Consider the following 23,224-nt stretch of genomic DNA (forward strand, 5'->3'; position numbering starts at 1 on the left):
TACTCTTTTTCTGTAAGGGGTCAGGTAGTAAATATTTTAGGTTTTGTGGCCCATACAATCTCTTTCGCAGCTATTGAATTTTGCTGCTGTAGTGCAAAAGCAACCATAAAAAAATACATAAACAAATGGACGTGGCTGTGTTCCAACAGAACTTTATTTACGGACACTGAAATTTGAATTTCATATAATTTTCATGTGTCATGAAATCTTATTCTTCTTTTGATTTTTTTGTTCAACCATTTAAAAATGTCAACACCATGCTTAGCTCACGAGACACAATAACAGGAGGCAGGCTGGATCAGTTTGTCGACACCTGCTCTAAAGCAAGACTGTATTTTGGCACTCTAGAGAGAACTGAAAAGAATTAACCAGGCAACGAAATGCATCAAGCCTCAACTCTGCTCTTCTAGGCAGCGTGGAGTCTAGTGTAATAGGTCTTTTCAACCAACAGTGGAAGACTATTAAATACAGACAAACAAACTAATGTAAGCCATTCACCACTGTCACTCCAAGCTGCTACAAAACAGGCAGATAGGGCTAAGAGCCCCAAGGCCTTAGAATCTAACCCTGGGGACTCAGCTGCTCCTCAAGACTTGTTTAATCTCAAATAGCATTGGAAAATAACAAAAGGTTTGACTCAATCCAAAATATTGTCTGATACTGGCAGCATAATATAGCTGGAGAAAGCTCCTCTAGGGTTACTGTGAACTTATTTTTGCTGGATTGTCCAATAATTCCTAGGTGCTCTCAGCTAATGGGAAGTGTGGAATCCAGGGTCATATTACAACTACCTTGCAGTCTACCCTCAAGATGTTAGAGCTTATGATTTAAAATTACCCTGATCTGTAGACCAGAAAGTTTCTGAGACCTCCTCATGGAGCCTTAAGGCATTACTGTCCTTATATACAGCTCTTTTTAAAGGAATTTATTTATTTATTTATTTTGGCTGTGCTGGGTCTTAGTTGCGGCACGCGGGATCTTCACTGTGGCATGCAGGATCTATTTTAGTTGCGGCATGTGGACTTCTTAGTTGTGGCATGAGAACTCTTAGCTGCGGCACGCATGTGGGATCTAGTTCCCCGACCAGGGATTGAACCTGGGCCCCCTGCATTGGAAGTGTGGAGTCTTACCCACTGGACCACCAGGGAAGTCCCTATACAGCCCTTATTTGGACATTTCTTTCAAAGTACCTAATCCAGTAGATGAACAGATAGAACTGTGATTTCTCTCAATTGCCTGCTTTTTCCCAACTCCTGCCTCAAAAAGTAAAGGAGAATCTATAGCCTTTTCTTCCCCCAGTTTTATTGTGATATAATTGACATACAGCACTGTTTAAGGTGTATAGCATAATGATTTGGCTTGACTCTATAGCTTTTGTATATTATCCTTATAGCCTGCAAATTTGCTGTAATCACTTATTAGTTCCAGGACTTTCCTTGTTGATTTTTGGGATTTGAAAGACTTTTTTTTTTTGCAGTACGCGGGCCTCTCACTGTTGTGGCCTTTCCTGTTGCAGAGCACAGGCTCCGGACACGCAGGCTCAGCAGCCATGGCTCATGGGCCTAGCCGCTCCGCGGCATGTGGGATCTTCCTGGACCGGGGCACAAACCTGTGTCCCCTACATCGGCAGGCTGACTCTCAACCACTGCGTCACCAGGGAAGCCCTTGAAAGACTTTTAATGTTCAGTTTTTCTAACACGTAGTTTCATACAATTTAGAGACTCATCTCTACATTTCAAGTATTCGTGAGTGAAACAATGTGATGGCTTGGATTTGCTTTAAAATACTTAAAAAAAAAAAGTAGTGGTAGGGGAGATGAAACAAGATTGCCAAAGATGAAATTAAGGAAGCCAGATGATGGGTAGGTATCTAGGGTTTCGTTACACTATTTTTTTGACCTCTACATAAATTTGAAAATTTCTAAAATTGTATTTCAAAACCAGACACATTATTTGAGATAATAGAAGAAATTTCTATATTAAAGGGAAAAATCTTCTTTTTTCCCAACATTTCTCTTCTGTTCTCCTAGAAGGTATATAATACATTTTGGAAGAATAACTGGTTGAATAGATGGATAAATGGATGGATGGATGTGTCTCATCTTTTTGTTCTCATCCATTTGAACCTTAAACCTGGCACAAGGAATATACTGGAACTTACCTTCACCATGGGCCAGAAATATTATGAACCCTTGTGACGGCCATCTCGGTACCTCACGTGTGTTTATTGATTTGATGCTGGTACAATTTTATACTTCGGTATTATTCCCCATTTAAGAATCATGATAAATAAATTCACTAGTTCTCATAAACCCTCTGTGAAGTAGATGTTCCACCCAGTTCATAGAATTAATAAGCCTCTGGACTTGACCACAATGATACAGAATCATAGAACCTTAGAGTTGGAAGGGAATTTAGAAGTTATAGAACTCCACATTCTACCTAATGTTGGAATCCATCTATAACAATTATCCATTTCATTTATTTGGTACTTTTCTAAGCACTGGGGATACAACAGTTAAAAAAAAAAAAAAAAAAAAAAAAGAAAAGCAAAGTTCCTGTATTCATGTAGCTTACATTACAGTGGGGGAGAAAGGTAATAAATAAAAATATGTCTGAGGTGAGGGACTACACCATGAGAATATCTAAGGAAAAAGAATTCTAGCATTGTAAACAGTGATGACAAAGGCCCGCAGGTGGGAGCATGCCTGTGTTCCAGGAATGGCAAGGAGGCCAGTGTGGCTGGCACCAGGTGAGAAGGGCTTGGAAGAGGAGTCAGCAGGTAGGGGGCTTCGTGGACCACTGTAAGAACCTTGGCTTGAACTCTGAGCTGGGAAGCTTATGTTTTAATAGGATCAATATAGCTATAGTGTTGAGGAGAGACTTGAGGGAGGCAAGGCAGAAGTTAGGAGGCTAGTTAGAATGATACTGCAATAATCAATGCACGGGGGTTTCCCTGGTGGTGCAGCGGTTAAGAATCTGCCTGCCAATGCAGGGGACACGGGTTCGAGCCCTGGTCCGGGAAGATCCCACATGCCACGGAGCAACTAAGCCCGTGCACCACAACTGCTGAGCCTGTGCTCTAGAGCCTGCAAACCACAACCACTGAGCCCGCATGCCACAACTACTGAAGCCCGTGTGCCTAGAGTCTGTGCTCCGCCACAAGAGAAGCCACTGCAATGAGAAGCCCGTGTAGACCCCGCTCGCTACAACTAGAGAAAGCCTGTGCGCAGCAATGAAGACCCAATGCAGCCAAATAAATAAATAAAAACAATAAATAAATTAAAAAAAAATCAGTGCACGGTAGCAGTGGCGATGGAGAGAAGTGGGCAGATTCTAGAAATATTTTGAAAGTAGAATTGACAGGATTGGCTGATGAAGATGTGGGGAGTGGAAAGGAGCCCAGGATGAGTCCAGTGCTTCTGGATGAATGGATGGATGAATGGGACTGTCATTTACTGAGATTGGAGAATATTTGGGCAGGGGTGGATGAAGATAGGAATTCGGTTTTGGACATGTTGAGGTTGAGGGGACTTACTAGTCACTGGTGTTCAGGTGTCAAATAGGCAGCTGGCTGTATATGAAACTGAGTTCCAGGTTGCAGATAACAGCTTGGGATTCACCGGCATGTAGGTGGTGATTAACGCCTTGAAGTTGGATGAGGTCATCTAAGCAGCGACTTAGAGAAGAAAAGCACAGGCCTGAACTCTGGGGCACTCCAACATTTGGAAAAAATAGCAATGGAGATTGAGCAGGAGTAGCCAGTAAGACAGGAGGAAAACCAAGATAGAATGGAATTCTGGAAGCCAAGGAAAGACAATGTTTCAAGGACAGCACGACCAACTCTGTTAAATGTGCTGACAGGTCAAGTGAGATGAGTAATGAAACCTGAACATGGGACTCGGCACTGTGGATTCTCGGTGAGACTGAATGGAGGGTTCTGAGTGCCTGTGGGGAGAGGAAGTGAAGACAGAGAGCACAGAAAATTCTTTTAAGGAGTTGTAAAGAGAGGCTGAGGAATGGCACAGTATCTAGAGGAGGATGTACAGGAAGCCAAGAGTTCTTTGTTTTAAACAAGAGCAACTACAGGATATGTGCATGCTGATAGGAGTGAGCAGGTAGAAAGAGACACCTAGGAAGCAGCAGCAGAGAGGGAAGCTGTCTGAGATGCAAGGTGGGTTCTACTGGCAACGAAGATATCGACGTGTTTTTGCAGCTTACTGTCTATGGTCATAGTTAAAGTAAATTCAAACTTTCAGTTAGAGGTTAACGGAAATATTATGCAACATTTTTTCCTATCCAAGTTCATGAAAGGCCCTGGTTTTACGGTACGACCATGAGTGAGTGGCTGAGGTGGGGCGGATGGCAAGCTTGCTGGAGGGGAGGTGAAGGAGCTGAGAGGCTGAGGGATTGGAGAAATCATGCACCTGGAGAGTAAAGTCTCCAAGAACCCTAAAACAGTAGTCCTAGAGAACTTGGCAGTGAGCTGGGAGCTCAAGTCTCAGCCTCTGCCTGCGTGAATGCTGCCTGAGCCAGGAATCCCAGTGCAGAAGGAATCCCAGAAGCCTGAGGCGGCTTCCTCTACTTCTGGACAGTTACGATTATAGGAAATTTCTTCCTTATTCTGAGTTAAACCCTAATACTCCCCAAACTGCTCCTTGCCTGGTCCTCTAGAACTATTCACAATGAAGCCAATCTCTCAGACTTAAGATAGGTCCTGAAGCGACTAGAGACAGTTCCAAGCATTTTCTCTTTCAGGAAGGACATCGTCAGGTCTTTCAACCATTCCTCAAACATCATGGTTTCCAGGACCTTCACTATCTTGGTTGCTCTCTTTGGGATATACCTGATTCGTTGATTTCCTTGGGTTGATGGAGTCAATGGCACAATCTTCTGACTTCTCTTCTGCTGTTCAAATCACTATGGTAATTAATAAATACTTTATTTGCCAAGGTGGGTGTGGGCACAACATTGTTACTGAGCAACAGAAAAACATCTTATATAAATTACACAAAGCTCCACAATCTGTCTGCTAGCTCTAAATTCATAGTGATGAAGAGCAATGTTACAGCAATGGAATTATTGATAAGAAAGACAATTATAGTGTAAATGCTAGTAAGACAGGGGAGAAGAGATTATGAATTGATGTATCAGGAGTACTTACGAGAATATCAGTGTTTTCAAAATAATTCCTCCAGTATGGTCTGATTTTCCTCTGTCCACCAATGTCCCATACATTCAGTTTAAAACCTTGTGATTGTACACTTTTGATGTTAAAACCCTGAAACAAAAAATACCAAGTTTTACTAGGCTTTGAGATCAATTTCTGACAAAGTTACATTTACCAGCTATGTTATTTATTAATTCTGAGGTACTCTGCCAGGTGTGACACAGATGATACTGAAAACAGTTTGCTCTGATAGGGAACAAAAATGTATTTACACGTGCTTCTGTCACTCAGGTTGGAGTCAGTGTTGATGATGTCATGCTGAGTGCACACACACATGGAAGTGCTGAGGATGACTTGGTATGAGAACAGCTCTGGTAATCAACACAGACCCCCCCCCCCCACGCCCACCCTTTGATTCCTCAGCATGGTGAAATTTAACAGGACATTACATGTAACTAACAAAAAAACAAAGCTGAATCTGCAGACTCAACACAACAGAACAAATGTTAAGTTTAAAAAGAGGTAAGGGGCTTCCCTGGTGGCGCAGTGGTTAAGAATCCGCCTACCAATTCAGGGGACACGGGTTCGAGCCCTGGTCTGGGAAGATCCCACATGCCGCAGAGCAACTGAGCCCATTCGCCACAACTACTGAGCCTGTGCTCTAGAGCCCAGAGTCACAACTACTGAAGCCTACATGCCTTGAGCCTGTGCTCCGCAACAAGAGAAGCCACTGCAATGAGAAGCCTGCGCACCACAATGAAGAGTAGGCCCCGCTCGCCACAACTAGAGAAGGCCCTCGTGCAGCAACGAAGACCTAATGCAGCCAAAAAAAAAGAGGCAAGAGCTACAATCTGGAAGACTGGATTCTTTAAGAGCAGCTCAACATGAAAGAAATTGCCCCATATGCATTGATCAAGAAAAGGAAGGACCTGAACTCAGGACACGAAGGGAGAGGCTGGTTTGTAACTGGAGTAGCACCCCTCATACAGGTGGTGATGAAAACAAACAAACAAACAAGTGGGCATTTGAAACTGTTCTTTAATAGGAATCTCTGATGAACTTGAAAAGAAAGTATTCAGGACAGTGACTCAAGGTGGAATTTTGGGGAAGGTAAGCCAATCAGGGGCAGGAAGAAGGGTGAGCTGGGAGTTCATGTGCAGAGAAACAAATTAACAAGACCTCTGGGGTTCGAAGAGAAGGCATTTTATAAGCAAGATTTAAAAAAAAATCTTCTTGCAAGAATGACATAATGAAATCAGGATTTGAAAAATCCGATCAACAGCCTGCTCCCACAGAAGTAACATTTCATCCAGAAGAGCTGGAGTTAAGTGGGTCTGGGGATGCCTCCATAAACATTTGCCTCTTCTGGCAGCTCCCCAGCACTACTGCCTCACACAGAAGGAGAAGGCACAGGGCAACAGTACGGGAACACTGCCACCCAATTTCCACTGAGGACAGTCACTAGAGGACAACAGGGGATGATGCTTACTACTGCTCCTCTAAAATGCCAATGACTGAATGAATTAGAAGTTTGAGAACTCCTAAGGGAAGTGGCTTAAGCTTATTGTAAAAGCGCACTTCATTCTGACTCATTCACAAAACCCCTTTTATGCGTTTAAAAATTCTACACTTAACTACAGTAGTAAATGTCAGACCCAGCAACAACAAATCCTTTCTGGAATGAGGGAATAAATAAGGGTAAATCCTAGAATTTGAACATATGTGTCAGCTGCCTTAAAAGTCTGTAAGTCACCAGCCTCAACAAATCTACTAAGAAATTATTCTAAGGAAATAATAATGAATGGGTGCAAACATTTAGAGATGTGTACTGTATAAGTATTTACATACAGAACAATGTAGAAATATGTTCAAGATACGTTATTAAGTGAAAAAGATGATACAAGACAGTGTACTCTGTATGAGCCATTTTTACTTTCTATTTTAAATATACCCACCATATATGGGCAAAGAAAAAAACTTGAAAGGATACATTCTCAAATGTTAACAGTGGTTATGTTTGACTGGGCATTATAGGTGATTTCTAGTTTCTCAATTTTTCCTATTTATACATTCTAAGTTTACTACAATGAGCATCTATCACTTTTTCTAATATAAAACAAAAACACAATAAAAGTGTGTTTTTAAAGACTAAATACGAAACCTTGACATAATAACAGAGTCACCTATAACATAACAAACAGAGGCTGAAAGTTAGAATTGGAGCTTTGGGTCCATTTCCCTGCTCACAGTGTGGACGTCCTCATTTTAGTGGTGCTCTTGAGAGAGACAGCCTCTCACTAATATGAAAAAAACCCCTAGCCCTTCTTTTTCTGGCAGAAATCCTGACACACTAATATGTGTTTTCAGCCCTTCTAGGCTAGACTACTGTAATTTGCTCCTCCTCAGGCCATACATTAAATTTGTTCAGAAGCTGTAAAATTGCTCATTTGGTAGCAGTTGAAATGACTTTTCTGCAAAGAGCTGCGAATCAGTAAGACTCGCTGGCCGTGAAGCACACACACCAGCACAGCCATTCAAACCCGACACCAAGTTCTTATCACAGGACAGTGACAGAAAATGGTAACTAACTCTGGTTTTGCTAAAACCTCTAATGCTCAAACACTTAAAAAGTTAAGACCAACAGGGCTGCCCCTAGTTAGGAAACCCAAAGGCCTGGCCAAAGGTCAAGCTCTCTCAGGATTTCCTGCAGGGAAGGAGGCCTAAAGAAACCCACTAGAGTTCTTCCAGGCAGGACTTGTCTCCAACATCCATGCTGGGAGCACCACCGTCCTTGTGCTTTGCTTGCTTAGCCCTATGAAAGAGGAGGGTTGATGAGGCTGGATTTAAAAATACAGGTAGGGCTTCCCTGGTGGTGCAGTGGTTAAGAATCCGCCTGCCAATGCAGGGGATGTGGGTTGAAGCCCTGGTCCGGGAAGATCCCACATGCCGCGGAGCAACTAAGCCTGTGTGCCACAACTACTGAGCCTGCGCTCTAGAGTCCACAAGCCACAACTACTGAACCTGTGTGCCACAACTACTGAAGCCCACGTGCCTAGAGCCCATGCTCCACAACAAGAGAAGCCACGGCAATGAGAAGCCAGTGCACCTCAACGAAGAGTAGCCCCCGCTCGCTGCAACTAGAGAAAGCCTGCGTGCAGCAACAAAGACCCAACGCAGCCAAAAATAAATAAATTAAAAAAAAAAATACAGGTAATTGTTTTTTTATTTAAAAAATTGAGGGACTTCCCTGGCAGTCCAGTGGTTAGGACTCCACGCTTCCACTGCAGGGGGCACAGGTTCCATCCCTGGTTGGGGAACTGAGATCTCGCATGCATGCCCTGTGGCGAGGGCCCCCAACCCCTGCCAGCCCCCACCCAAAAAATCTAAAAAGTTGAGGGAGTCCCCTGGTGGCCTAGTGGTTAGGATTCTGGGCTTTCACTGCTATGGCCCCAGTTCAATCCCTGGTCAGGGAACTGAGATCCTGCAAGCCACATGGTATGGCCAAAAAAAAAAAAAAAAAAAGACATATATTTGTATTTATTAAGTCTGAAAAATACACACTAAAAGTGGTTTTTCTCACAGTACTGTTTTTTTTTCCTTTATGCTCTCTCTGTATTTTTCTACATGTATTAATTTCAAAATCAGAGAAGATAAAGCTATTTCTAAAAAGGAATTACTTAGATCAGAGGGAAGTGATTGTATTTTGCTATGTATAGACATATAAATTTATATTATTTCTTTTAAAAAATTATTGTAAAATATACGTAACATAAAATTTACCTTTTTAACCATTTTTAAGTGTGCAGCTCAGTGGCATTAAGTACATTCACTTTTGTGCAACCATCACCGCCATCCATCCAGCCCCTGGGTAACCACCGTTCTCTCTCCTGTCTCTATGAATTTGACAACTCTAAGTATCTCACATAAATGGAATCTCTTGATATATTTTGAAATCTGAGATTATTTTAAAATTGTATAGACTTTTCTTAGTAACAAAACTTACAAATGGACAAAACTCTGTCTCCCATTTTGTCTTCCATATTGCTATTACCATCTTCCACGTGTCACACAAGCATCGGGGGCAAGGCAGTGCTCACCTGTGTAGGTGTGATGTGGCTGATGTCTTCAGATGCCAGCTGCTTCAGAAGAGTGGTCTTACCAGCATTATCCAAGCCCAGGAGAAGGATTCTCACCTCCTGGTCTGGTGCACTTTTCAATTTGCGCAAAATTGAGAGTAAGCCCTTGAACAACCATGAAGAACAGAGATTACTTTGGAGGCACTGACTTTGATATTACTGGGTATCAGAATGCCTTCTCCTCCTTGAAAAAAGTTCTTGGTTGTGGAGAGCTTATAGTACTATTTTCCACTTTAATGTCATTTATTCCATTTGCTTATAAGTTTTGGCAGAAATACTTTAGTAAATTCAGCAACTTAATAAATAGCCTGGCTTATTCCTGCTCCTTCTATTAATCCAGCTTAGCAGTCACCCCAAATCTCCTGGAAGTATGTACTACTAACCAACTCCCATTTCTGAAGCCCTTTATATATATATATATATACCAGAGCACCCTACCAGAGCATCCATCATATCTGACTGTAGGGAACTGATTTTTGTATTTTTCTCCTTTATACTAAAGTGAAGTTTCTTGTGCGTAAGGATTATAGATAGCTTCCATCTCCCACAATGCCTGGCGCTTATTAGACACTATATGATAGCTGTTGAAATAAACAGAATTACCCACCCAAGTTAATGTAAGATTTTAAGGTACTAAGGTACTATTCAAAAGGTTGTAGAAAATTGTACTTGGGCTCTCTTTTTAAGACTTTATTTTAGTTCTTGTTTAAGACTCTATCATTCAAAATACTCTATCATCTTCTAACTTTCACATGACCCTTACATTATAGCTGCACGGTATAGATTATCTATGTTTTTCAGATGAAGAATCTAATACAACAGAGAAATTAGGGAATTGAAAGGTCATTCCAGAAGCAAAAAAACATTGAAGTTTAACCAGGATATTTTTGACTAGTAATCTAATATTTCCATTTCTTTTTGTTATTCTTTTAATGGATGGAAATAAGCCATGCTGCTTTTTAGCTAAGAACATAAGAAAAATCTTACAAGATAGTTATTTGTTCTGTCTTGCGGCTGACAATCATTTTCCAATGCGGCATGGTTACATCAAGAATCAAAGAATCCCAGAGTTTAAAGGGCATATAATCTAATCTCCCAGCCCAAGTGGACATTCCTTCAAACTGAGTCTTAGAATTATATAAAATGGTTGTTTTTTATCCGTATCGCACCAGGAAATAACTCAAACCAGTCTGTTCACTAAGATCAAATGATAATTCTGTGAAATAATTTTCAAGAGTTGAGACAATGATATGCAAATATGCATAATTATAAGAATTCCCTTCTGCTTCAGAGGCCCTTTGTTTACCACTTTTAGTACTGTATTCACACTGACCACTTTAACCTCTCTACGCCTCAATTTCTGTCAGCAATAAAATGTAACGTTTAGTTTAAGGCAGACAAATTCTATTCCAAAACATTTGGAGAAGAGAGAATGAATAGATTTGAAACAAACAAACAAAAAAAGATTAAGCAAGTCTTTTTTTTTTTTATGGCGTATTTTTTCTTTTGTTTTTTATCTTCTCCAGCCTTGAATTATTTGACACCATTCCTTTTTAAAACTCTGTTTATGAGCAATCTCCCTGGCTTCTATTAGTTACATTGCAATCACTCATTTATAATACCACCTTTCAGAACAGTTAAAATTAGAATTCTGAGCTCCTTAGGGGACTGGTGATATAAAAAGGCTAAGAACAGGCAAAACACATTGTACTACTCCTCCTGAGTTCCTGATTAGATGTCCTCATTATCCTTTCCAAAACAATTCTAAAACAACTGGAATTTATCACATTTGTACATTAAACAACGGTACAGGTAAAGAAAGTTCTTCTCATGCATCATTTACTAGTGTAGACATTGTGAAAGAATCTGTTTTCTATAAAATATTTTCAAGGTTCAAAATAAATGTTTTAGGTTTTTCCTCATGTCTCTTTCAAAAAAAAATCAGTATATACAAATACTGCTTTCTGCAGGCTGAGAGCTTTTACACACATTATATTTGAAATTGAATGATTAAAAAAACATAATTTCTATTCATCTTAAAAGGAGAAAAGCAAAACACAGATGAGAAAGAAAACATTCTAACTACAACTAAACTTTATAAACCTAATAGTATAAAAAAATAATACGTCTACATTTCCAATGAGCAATTTTCCTCACCAGGAAACAATAACTTCACATGTTGCAACTTTAAATGAAATTACAGAGAAATGGAAAGTTCAGCTAATATTTTCTTCCAGAGAAATAACAAATGGCATCTCAAGCATGGTCTAGGCAAGACAAATGCAAATACAGTACAGCATCATATTAACCCAACTCCTGAGGAGAGGGGATCACAGGATTATTAGCGTTTGCTAAATAGGGAAGAGGATATTTATAGTTATCAGGGTTCTGCCTGAAAGGTACAAAGTAAGCTGATTTAACAGGCTGGACAAAAGAGCAGAATAAGTCTACTCTATGCTTCTATCCATATATGTCTATAGTTAATGTCAAACGAAGGGAGACAGCCATTAGAAGTTAATTTTATTATGGGGCTGAGTTTTGCAGTATAAATACAAGGAAATGAATTTTTAGTGTATTTTTGGTCAAAACGTCCATTCATTCATTCATTTATATTAAACACCCATAATATGCTCCAAGTACAATGGTGAGCAAAACAGATATGATCTCTATGTAGGATGTGTACTCCTATGACATTAAATAAAGGCAATTTAAGAAACAAGAACTTTAGTTAATTGTGTATTGTGTGTTATCAGCATGCATGCACACAAGTTATCTGCACCCTGGTGGACAGAAGTGGTCTGACTCAGCCACAAAACATTTAAACAAAATTTTCTATAAGCAAATCATGACTAGACATGCTGTTGACTATGGACATTTTATCTGCCTCAAAATCAGCTTAAACTCAACTACCGGCAGAGGCATGGTGCACTGACCTAAAATGATACAAACTAGGTTATTCAAAGAAACTAGGGTGGTGGAGAGGGAGAGAGGAATATGTTGGTATATGGAAAATATATGTGACTGGGAGGAGCAGCTAAAATTTAAGTATTAAAGGGCTTCCCTGGTGGCACAGTGGTTGAGAGTCCTCCTGCAGATGCAGGGGACACGGGTTCGTGCCCCGTTCCGGGAAGATCCCACATGCCGTGGAGCGGCTAGGCCAACGAGCCATGGCCGCTGAGCCTGCGCGTCCGGAGCCTGTGCTCCGCAACGGGAGAGGCCACTACGGTGAGAGGCCCGCGTACCGCAAAAAAAAAAAAAAAATTAAGTATTAAAATTAGTAAGCCAGCTGTCAGGTACATGCACTCCTCATACCTAGCTTAAATGGAACTGACTTCAATTTACTTTTACCTCACCAAAAAAAACTGGTGCTGCCCAGTGAGATGTTATTAATTTCCAGGAATTCGTATAGCTTTGTGTGTGTGTGTGTGTGTGTGTGTGTGTGTGTGTGTGTGTTTACAGTTCAAGAAATCCACAAGAGAATCCTTTATTCTGTATGCAATGAATGGTCCATTCGAAAAGAAAAAAACTTTCTAAGATGTTTTTCCATTTATTGTTCAGAACATCATTTTTATACCTCTGCATTTCTTAATATTCAAAGCCAAGTCACGTGAGGTACAGGGAAGCAGCTGATTGATTTAAAGTTGGGTCATGTGATTTAAAAACCAGTGGCAGCTGACTGATTTAAATACTGGTCATATGACCTGAGGAGGGGGTGCTAAAAACTGCTTTTTTATCTCTGGCTCAGAATATCATATTTATAGCTTGGTTTTTCTTATGATTTAGAAAACTTGAGCTGTCTCTCCTTGGAGTCAGCAGGAGAAAAATACAGTATTTCAGGTTCATTTTTTTTTTTGATCTGCATATTCGTATAGCTTTGATAGGGAGAACCTCACCCAAATTTTGTCTTCTTTCTCCTTATCTCTCTACTAAATAAATACAATGTTTCCTGAGGAAGAAAATACTGGCACGTCCTCAGGAAGAGTGGGTTCACACTTCATCAGAGTCCTAATGAAAAGAACATTATGGGCTTTAGAGTTTCATAGACTTTTATTCAACTTCCCTATGTGTAATCTCCAGCACTGTTCCATCCAGAAAATGGGAACAGTATTTATATCTCAAGAAAAATGCTATGAAGATTAAGTGAGATGATGTATGTAAAGCATGCACATAGGGGGCACTCAAAACAGTAGTTGTGTTTATATTTTTCACTGACAATTTTTGACTGGAAAACACAAACTTGGGAACAATGTTCAAATGTTAAACATGCTAGATAACTACCACTAGGTTCATATATACAGAAATTACTCCATAAATAATTCCTAAATGGAGGACTCATCTATTAAATAACAGTGATTAGTTATGCACAAAAATTACTGTCATCTTAGTATTTCACCAAGGACTTGGTATCCTAAGGCAGAGGTAAGACAACTGAACCTCTAGGGGTTCAGAGAAACCAATAATGGGTTTTTGTTGCAGTTCTCCAAATTAAAAAAAGAATAAATATGTATTAGTCATAGCTAAAGGACTAAAAAAATAAATAAACCTGGGACTCACTCTTTACTAGCACAGTTACCACGGGGGCTTATGGGATACCAGATGTGACACACTTAATCACACCACTGACCGTTTAAATTCCATGTTCCACTTACAGTTCTAAGAATAGCTCACACTTTTGGAGACAGAAAAAAAAAAAGGCATTTTGGAAATCAGATAAAGAATCCTGAATAATTTGTCTTAATTTCTTATTGTTCATGGTAGGAAAAAAAGAAAATCTCTCGATCACTGAATACAACGGTCTTATACAACAGTGTTGTATACACTGTCAATTTGTTGTATACAGTGTCAATCTGCACCTGGAAACAGGACAGTGGTTAATTTATTGTGACTTGTAATTATAAATTAAACAATCATGAAATTACACAGTCCACTACATTGATAAACAAACTGGGAAAAGTTAGCCAACTGTTTCTCATTTATGATGCAATCTCTTTCTCTCTTGGTTTAGCATGCCTTTTTCATTTCAATTCTAGTTATTTTCTGTGTAAATATTTATGTTTGTACTCATTTGTTGAGAAAAATTTAGCCTTTAAATGGACAGCTCATGTATAAACGATTAATAAAAAGCAAACATGTAAAGATCTGTTTAGCCTGAGGTTAACAAAACTGCAATGTAGCAAGTGTTGAAATATGATTGGCAACTTCAGATCAAATAATTCTACTTCTTTAACGATCTGACAATGTTAAATCAATTGCAAAAATTTTTTCCTATCAAAATTTACTCATTGGATTATCTAACCAAATGTACATGTATTTTTTCCTTGTGAACATCTAGCTTTTTCTTACTTCATAAGTCAACAGAAGTGGTTCAACATTTCTAAAAGTCAAAAAGGGTCTGGAGTTGGGGCAGGGAAGTAACTATAAGCTTGAGTGTTAGCTCTTTGCAGCTGGTAAGCCAACCAACCTGCTCTAAACGCTCCAAAATCAATTTTTTCTTTGACTAGCTCTAAAACCACTCAATTCCATTTTAACACCCTCCAACTAACTGCAGAGAAATCAACAAGGAACAGAGTGTTAAGAATCAAATATGTCACGTATCATAACTTACAATTTGGGAAAGATTTAATCTGGTTCGACAGAGAAAAGGCTTGCCCCAAGTGAATGGCCACCCTCCAGTTTTAATCTGCTCCAAACTGACATTAAGGCCTTTGGTTCTGGTGTGGTCAGATGCCAAGGAAGGTTGCAACAGGTCCGAAGGAAATACTAAGGACCGGGCAGCAAATCTGCCTCCACCGACATGGATTAAGTATTGAACGGGAAACTGGTCATCACCAACAACCAGACCTTGCAGAACCGTCAGCAAGTAAATAACTCGGGACTGCAGAAGCGCGCCCGCCACGCAGACACCAAGACGGCGTAAAATCCACTAGGCATCCTTTCCAAGCGGCACCTCTTTGTGTCCTGGGATTTGCACCCTTCCCCCCAGAGGCCCGCACATCGCGAGGAAGAGGAGAGCTAGGCTACCATCTCCCCTGGTACCGCCGGCGCGACCTCAAAGACAGTAGCGCTGGCCCTCTCCCCGCTTCTGGCCTGGCACTGGCGAACCCCACTTTACTGCGGCACGGGGAGGCCGATTCCCCGGGAAGATCTAAGCCTGCGTGCAGAGGCTGCTCTCCGTAGTTCCTCGGATCCGCCCTCATCTCATCCCCAGAGTAATGATGGAGCCCTGGCTCCGTACCGGGACAACCACGCACCCTTCCACAGCCCCTTCCAGCCCCTTCCCCTAGTTTCGGACCGGTTGCAAGCCCCACCTTCCTCCCCAGGCCCAGGTCTCCCTCCAGGGCCCACACTCGGGGCTCTCCGCCGCCCCCCGAAACCAATCCAGGACCCAGACAGCAGGCTGAGCGTCAATCCATTCCCTCCTGTCTTTAAACGCAGTGCCCTGCCTTGGTCCTGGGGAAGGGAGGCGGGTGACCGACCAGCTCCGGAGGGACCCAGGCCCCACACTCACCATCCTCCCGCCGAGTCCCTCCTCCTCCTCCTCCTCCTCCTCCTCCTCCTGCCTCCCCCGTTACCAGGGGCAACTCCTGCGGCACCGCCCCCGACGTCCCCTGTACGCACAGCGGAGGAGCAAAGCAGCAGGACGGGGCGGGGTCCAGCTCCTCTTTTCCCAATGTGCGCAAGCGCGCCAATGTGCCCTCCCACTGCGCAGGCGGGCTGCTGGAGCGGCTGGAGACTGGCAGGCTGGTGTAGACCCAGGGAATGGTGAAAACTCGCCCACGTGGCTGGCGGGGGCCACCCGGCCTGTGATTGGTCCAGAAGGAGAGGCGTGGGGGCGGGGCGAGGGGCGGTTCCCGGGCCGAGGCCAGAAGTGCACCCTGGCCAAGCTGCCAACGCGGGGTGCATCTGGTAGCAGTTGTCTCAGTGCGTTCCTCCCGGGACCAGGTAAGGGGTCTTGGGTGGAGTCCGCCTGCCACTTATACCTCCAGTCCCCACATCCCGGAGGGAGCTTGCATTTCTGTCCTGACTCTGCCCAGGCGGGGCTGCAGCGCGGGCTGGGCTTCCACCTGCCGAAGCCACGTGGCAAGAGAAGGGTCTACCTGTGGACCTCTCCTTTACGGCCCCCAGCACCTTCGTGTGCCGGCCTGAGGGGCGGGGGAGTCATAGGTTGCGCACCCATCTCCACACACCTGTTAGAATCCGCGCTGGAGGACTCCTGGTGGTGGGAGGCTGCCTGTCGGAAGGCAAGAAGCTGCTTGAGGACTGGCCCTGAGGACTGGGGTGAGCTGATAGCGGGGGTGAAAGACGTTTTGGGAGGATAGTTTCGTTGAACTACGTTGGACCGGTCGGTGCGCAGTCTGCAGCCCCGGAGGAGGCAAAAAGTGGCCTGCACTTACAGGCAAGAAACAGTGGGAGGGATTCTGGGTGCTACCTCCCACCCCTTCCCCGTGCAGAGGACAGAAAGAAGAGTTATAACATTTGTGCCAGGTCCTATTCCAGACCCTGGAGACACAGCAGGGGGCTAAATCTGCCCCCATGGAAATTACGTCCTTCCTAGTGAAATGCTTTTCATACAAGATTCCATTTCATTCTCACAACCCTAGAAATTGGTTATTTTAAGCGATAAGAGTGGGGACTTGGACCTAGTACTTTCTGATTCTTGAGGAATTATTAAACACCATTATTGTATTGTCCATGTTGGAGGAACAGAGTGGTTTATACCTGAGATGTAAATCCAGACGTTTTTAAGAGCAGATAAAGTGTGGGCATGGATGATACACCTGGAGGTTTACAGATACGTGTGTGTGTATGTGCCTCTTACCTACCTCATTGGGTTCTTGTGAGGATTATTATATGTCAAGTACATAGAACATTGCCTGGCACATAGGAAGTGCTATATGGGGCTTAGTTTTTATTTTTTTATTTTTTGGCCGCGAGGAACGTCATGCGGGATCTTAGTTCCCTGACCAGGGATCGAACCAGTGATCCCTGCAGTGGAAGCAGGGAGTCTTAACCACTGGACCGCCAGGGAGGTCCCATGGCTTAGCTGTTGTTAATAGCTTCATCCAGGTTTTGGGCTTTGCTGCTTTTATGAACAGCAGCCTTTTCAGCCTAGTTAAGATCATTGGAATGAAGGCAGATTTTCCCTGAATGGTCCTTAGCTTTTTATGCATTCAAGTAAAGTATTTTTAAAAACATCTGCTACCTGCATACCTGCATCAGGTGCTTGGAGAGAAAACTCAGTTCAGAACCTTGACTAAGGAGGTGCAAGGTGAATGGTTAATTCAGAGCATGTACTCTTTTCAATCCACCCATCTCTAGCCTGTTGGTTCTTTTGTGAAAGAGGCAAAGCAGACTTCTCTTTCTAAGTTGCCTGGTGTCTAACATCTTGGTTGCCTCGGAGTCACGTGATTGTACAAAAGTATATACTACCAGGGCCTGCTGGTTTAATTATTAGTCTCATTCTCCAGCTTGCTCTAGGCAGCCTTGACACCAGCCCTCGCCATCTCAGTGGTCTTTGTGTCTGAACTTCTTTTATTTATTTATTATTTTGGGGGGGCTGCATTGGGTCGTCGTTGCTGCGTGCAGGCTTTCTCTAGTTGTGGCGAGCGGGGGCTACTCTCATTGCAGTGCGCAGGCTTCTCATTGCAGTGGCTTCCCTTGTTACGGAGCACAGGCTCTAGGTGCTCGGGCTTCAGTAGATGTGGCACGTGGGCTCAGTAGTTGTGGCTTGCAGGCTCTAGAGCGCAGCCTCGGTAGTTGTGAGCACGGGCTTAGCTGCTCCACGGCATGTGGGATCTTCCTGGACCAGGTCTCGAACCCGTGTCCCCTGCATTGGTAGGCAGATTCTTAATCACTCCTCCACCAGGGAAGCCCTGTGTCTGAACTTCTTGAGTCTTTGACTCCCATCTTCCTCTGATGGGAGTACAAGCGATGACATTTTGTTTTTCTCCCTACCTGGGGTTTCAAATGGGAAGATCTTGGGTACTTCCCCTGCACTTGCAAAAGGATACAACAGAAGAGGTTTGGAAGCCTGTCTTCCAGACTCTGATACTGTCTGCCAGAGAAAATCAGCTCTCCCTGGAAGAACGAGCATTACTTCAGGAGAGGTAAGTAGGTTATATCATTTTTTTAATCTTTTCCCTCCTTCCCTCCCTCTCTTTCTTTCTCTTTCTCTCTCTCTTTCTCTCGACAAGCACCCTGTAGTGGATAGAGGACCTATCTAGGTGACCCTAAGCCTTGTAACTTGTGGTCTTTTTTTTTTTTTGGGCACCGCACCCTCAGCAGCGAAGGGCCGAGTCTTAACCACTGGACCTCTAGGGAATTCCTGTCTAAGCCTTGTAGCCTTGGGAAAATATGGCCCTAGCTGTTGTCAGATCTTTGGATAAACAGGACTGGATCTGTTTCCTATTCACATTTATATCTGCCACAGTGCAGAACCACATGTGCCACACCATGCTGGCTCAATCCATGTGAGCCTTCCTAGGCATCAGTTTCCTCATCTGTAAGCTGAGATCCCTAATGTCTTTGAGCCGTGACATTCTCTGATCCTGGAAGGAAAGGGAGGTATTGGTTAGTCACCTGTTTGATTTCCACCTCCCCCTGTTCCCTGTAGCGGAACCCCGGATGTAATAGTCACCTTTTTAGGAAGCATTAGATATGGTTCGTGTAGGAAGAGGGATCATTAACTGTTGAAGAAAACTTAAGACCAGTAGGACTCAGTATAGGAGGGGTAGACAATTTGCAGCTTCGTGAAAGAAAGCTTCTGTAACCAAGGCAGGTTCTTAGTTTGACAAAAAAAAGCGGGGGGATATCCTTGTTGCCCAGAGAACCCAAGAATAAGTTGGAATGCATTTCAGGCAGGCAGTAAGTGCTTTTAGAGGGCAGATGAGGGCTATAGCGTGAACCTTATAGTCTGTTAGGGGAGGCAAATTTTACACTGATAACTGTAAATAACAAGAAAGTGACGATTACAAAAACCCAGCTTGCTTCAAAGGAGGACAGGATGCTATGGGAGTATGTAACAGAAGGGCTTGAGTTTGCCCTGAAGGAGTCACGGAACTGCCCCCATTGGGGGTCATTGCGTGGGGGGAAGTGTTGAGACATAGAATTTAGGGTTTTTTTCCCTTTATGTTTTACATAAGACAGGACTGGGCAGTTCCTATCCTGACCTTGGTAATGAAGGCAAAGGTTCTTGCATGATTTAGCAAATGATTACCCCCTCATGGTAGAAATGCTTCCATTGTGAAAGTCAGAGGACTTTCCAATGTTGGATTGTTGGGTTGAGGGTGGAGAGGGTTGGCTGAGAAGTGTGTGTGTGTGTGTGTGTGTTTGTGTGCGTGTGTGTTGAAGGGGAGGCATAGCATTTGGGACTGTCTGTATCCGGTGGGAGTGTGGGTCTCTGTAAGCCAAGGCCAACTCCTTTTCCTTTCTGTAGAGTGAAGGGAAGTGAACTCTTTCACCTCCTCCAACCCCTGGCTTCAGTTGGGACTGGGTGAAATGTCTTTGGCCTTTGGACCAGCCTGCAGGAGCCGAGTCAGCCTGTCCCCAAAGGGCAGAGCCCGGAGCTTTCTCGTGGGCTCTGTGGTGGGGTGTGAGAGGGGGAAGCAGGAGTCCTGGCGGTGGGCTCTTGCTGTGGGCCGTCTGACTTGCCCCAAGAGGTTGCCACCGAGTCGCAGAGCCAGGGCCCCCCAGGGGTGCTGCGGGACCACTGCAGTGGGTCTCTCCTCCCTCCTGGGGAAGTGGCTTACCCCGAGCCATCAGCTTGCCGAAGTCTCTCCCACCCTAACAGACAACCTAAAACTTGACCGCCTCTCTCGCTCTGCCTCATCTGTTGGCTTCTCCTGCCTGCCACACCTCTCTGGTTGTTCTTTCTCGTCTTTTTGTTGGGTTACCTCTTAAATATAGTGGTTTTTCAGGGTATGTCCTTGGATCGCTGCTCTTCCCAGTCTGTGTATTCTCCTTGGAAAACTTTATCTTAAACTACCCGCCACCCCCGTGGTGCTCCCTCACTGTTTTACTCCTAACCCAGATCTCCATGCTGGGTTTTAAGCCTAAATATCCAATTGCTGACCAACTGGACCTCTTTTTTAGCAAATACTCGAATTCTTGTGCTAGACGTTGAGGCAATGGTGGTGAGCAAAATGGACGCAACTCCTGGCTTCAGGGCCTAGTGGGGGAAGGTGGGCATTAACGTAAAACCACAGAGTATCATGACAGAGTATCATGACTGGCTTGGCTCTGAGGGAAAAGTATGGATCCAAGAGGGCTTATAGCAGAGCAGCGGATCTCGTTGCATGGGAGGGAGGAAGGGGGTCCTTCAGAGGATACTCTGAGGAAAGGAGGTGTGAGCGAAGATATGAAGGACAGGTAGATGCTTCCTTGCAGGTCACTCAGACTGTCTCTGCAGAGCAAAAGGCTACTATTTTGGGGGGTGGGGGGTAGCCCTTGAAATTATTTGCTAATGCACCTGCTTTTAAGGCTGCCGTTTATTCTGAGGTGAACTTCCTTTGCAGCCGTAATAACCCATGGGTCTTTATGGAGGTAGTGGTCTTGGGTGGAAGTTTCCTTTCAGTCTACTACTTAGTATAAAACATTTATTTTTTACTAGGTCTTCAGCTTCCATCAGCGATACGTTTCCTTTCCCTAATATGAAACACTGGCTTTGTTTGCTCAAGTCTGTGAGTGCTTTTGGATTTAGATGATTGTATAACTCAAGAAGATAGCTATTTTTTTTTTTTAACACATTAACCACTGTCATTTTCACTTTATATACTTTGGCACTGAATTATTACAAAAATTACTTCTGTAATTTAAAAAGACAATGTTTTCAGAATGAGAAAAACAAACGGCCAAAAACATATGAAAAGATGCTTAATCTCATTAAGAATCAAGAAAATACAAAGTAGGGACTTCTCTGGTAGTCCAGTGGTTAAGACTCCACACTTCTACCGCAGGGGGCACAGGTTTGATCCCTGGTTGGGGAACTGAGATCCATTATGCTGCATGGCGCAGCCAAATAAAAAAAAAAATTTTTTTAATTAAAAAAAGAAAATACAAATTAAAACAACAATATTGTTTCTCCCCATCAAATTGGCAAACAAAGAAAAGATTTATAATACCCATTTTGGTGAAAGTTTGACTAAAGCAGCATTATCATACACAACTGGTGAAAAATCAGTTTGTATTATAAAGACTTAATTTAAAACATGTATATCCTTTGATCCAGCAGTTCCACTTCTAGAAATCAATCCTAAAGATATAGTTGCCATGGGGACTTCCCTGGTGGCTCAGTGGTTAAGAATCCGCCTGCCAATGCAGGGGACATGGGTTCGAGACTTGGTCCGGGAAGATCTTACATGCCACGGGGCAACTAAGCCCGTGCACCACTACTGAGCCTGTGCTCTAGGGCCTGTGTGCCGCAGCTACACAGCCCAGGTGCTGCAGCTACTGAAGCCTGTGTGCCTAGAGCCCGTGCTCCGCAGCAAGAGAAGCCACTGCAATGAGAAGCCCATGCACCACAACAAAGAGTAGCCCCTGCTTGCTGCAACTGGAGAAAGCCCTCGCACAGCAACGAAGACCCAACACAACCAAAAATAAATTTTATTTAAAAAGACAGCATTAAAAAAAAGATACAGTTGCCATATACACAAAGTGATGTGTGTAAGGGTGCTCATCATAGCAGTGAAAAACTGAAAATAACCCAAATGTCTATCAAATAATGAAATTAAGGCACATGGGATATTATATAATCACTAAAAAGAATAATAGAGTTGTATATCTCAAATGGAGCATTCTCTAAGATGTTAAACGAAAAAAGTAAGTTGTGTATCTGTGCCAGATAGTTTATTGGTCCTTAGCTCCAAATCTACCCTTCTTTGCCCTGTTTTATGATACTTGGTGTTGTAAACATTTTTCCTTTGCCCTCTGAGATGATTATAAGCTCTACCAGTAGAGGGCGCCGGAGGAACACTGATGAGGAAGGGGTAGTCTTCCAGGTGTCTGGGTGCTTACCTATTATCAAGTTTCAACAGCACCCCACCAGGCAGCTTCCCAGTGAGTTTCAGCAGCACCTGTGTGGGTGTCTTCCCATTGAGTTCCCTCAGCATCCCTGTGAGCAGCTTCCCAGAATCTCAGTGGCTTCCTGGCGAATTTCATCAGTCCTCCAACTCAGCATTCCAGCACATCCAGGTTCCTGCCTGCCAGCCCTTCAGTGGGCAGCAAACTTTGAAGAGGGTAGCTTTTTAAATCTTGCTCAAGCTGTGCCTGCGAACTTGTAATTCAATATATGTGGAAAATCCTCAGGTGATTTTTTTTTTTCAAGAAAAAAAAGACAAATGACATAGTAGTAGAAGATATAGAAGTAAATCTGAAAATTATTCCTTAAAAAAAAAGAAAAAGGATGAGCAGGTGTTATTTAGTGAAGAGGGGAAGGAATAGCACCCTGGACTAGTATTTACAAAGGGACTGAGACAGATGGCAGCCTCTTGTGTTTGAGAAAGTCTCATAGCACTTGAAACTCAACACAAGGAAAGTCAAACTCACTGTTTTCTCCCTTAAAGCCTATTTTTCTATATTCTGTCTCAGCACGTTATTGCCCCAGTCAGAAACCCTGGTATCACTCTAGGTATTTGTGATGGGTCAACTGGGCTAGGCCAGAGAAACTCCCCAGGACCCCCTCTCTGCTATATTTCCAGTTGGATGGGCCTCTGAGGGAGAAGCAGCCAATTTGTAACAAACACACACTTTCTTTTAGTTATTAGACCAAACACTGATTTAGGTACTATGGTGAAGGGATTTTGCAAATGTAATTAAAATCCCTAAGTGGTTGGCTTTGAGTTAATCTAAAGGGAGATTATCCTGGGTGACCTGACCTAATCAGATGGAATCCCTTTAAAAAAGGGCAGGGGGGGGGAGCGACC

General features: G+C 43.1%; 1 protein-coding gene across 1 annotated transcript in view; it reads right to left on the bottom strand.

The window, feature by feature from the left end:
- ARL3 (ARF like GTPase 3) overlaps nucleotides 1-15,934 on the bottom strand; it is a 31,825-nt gene extending 15,891 nt beyond the window's left edge. Inside the window, exons 1-3 of the mRNA XM_007470413.1 lie at nucleotides 15,814-15,934; nucleotides 9,267-9,410; nucleotides 5,164-5,280 (exon numbers count right to left, since the gene is read on the bottom strand). Of these exons, the coding sequence (XP_007470475.1) occupies nucleotides 5,164-5,280; nucleotides 9,267-9,410; nucleotides 15,814-15,816 (264 nt within the window). The 5' untranslated portion in view covers nucleotides 15,817-15,934. The remainder of the gene's footprint in view (nucleotides 1-5,163; nucleotides 5,281-9,266; nucleotides 9,411-15,813) is intronic.
- Between the last annotated feature and the right edge of the window lie 7,290 nt (nucleotides 15,935-23,224).

Source organism: Lipotes vexillifer, unplaced genomic scaffold (assembly GCF_000442215.2).
Source record: "Lipotes vexillifer unplaced genomic scaffold, Lipotes_vexillifer_v1.1 scaffold916, whole genome shotgun sequence".
Classification (NCBI taxonomy): Eukaryota; Metazoa; Chordata; class Mammalia; order Artiodactyla; family Lipotidae; genus Lipotes; species Lipotes vexillifer.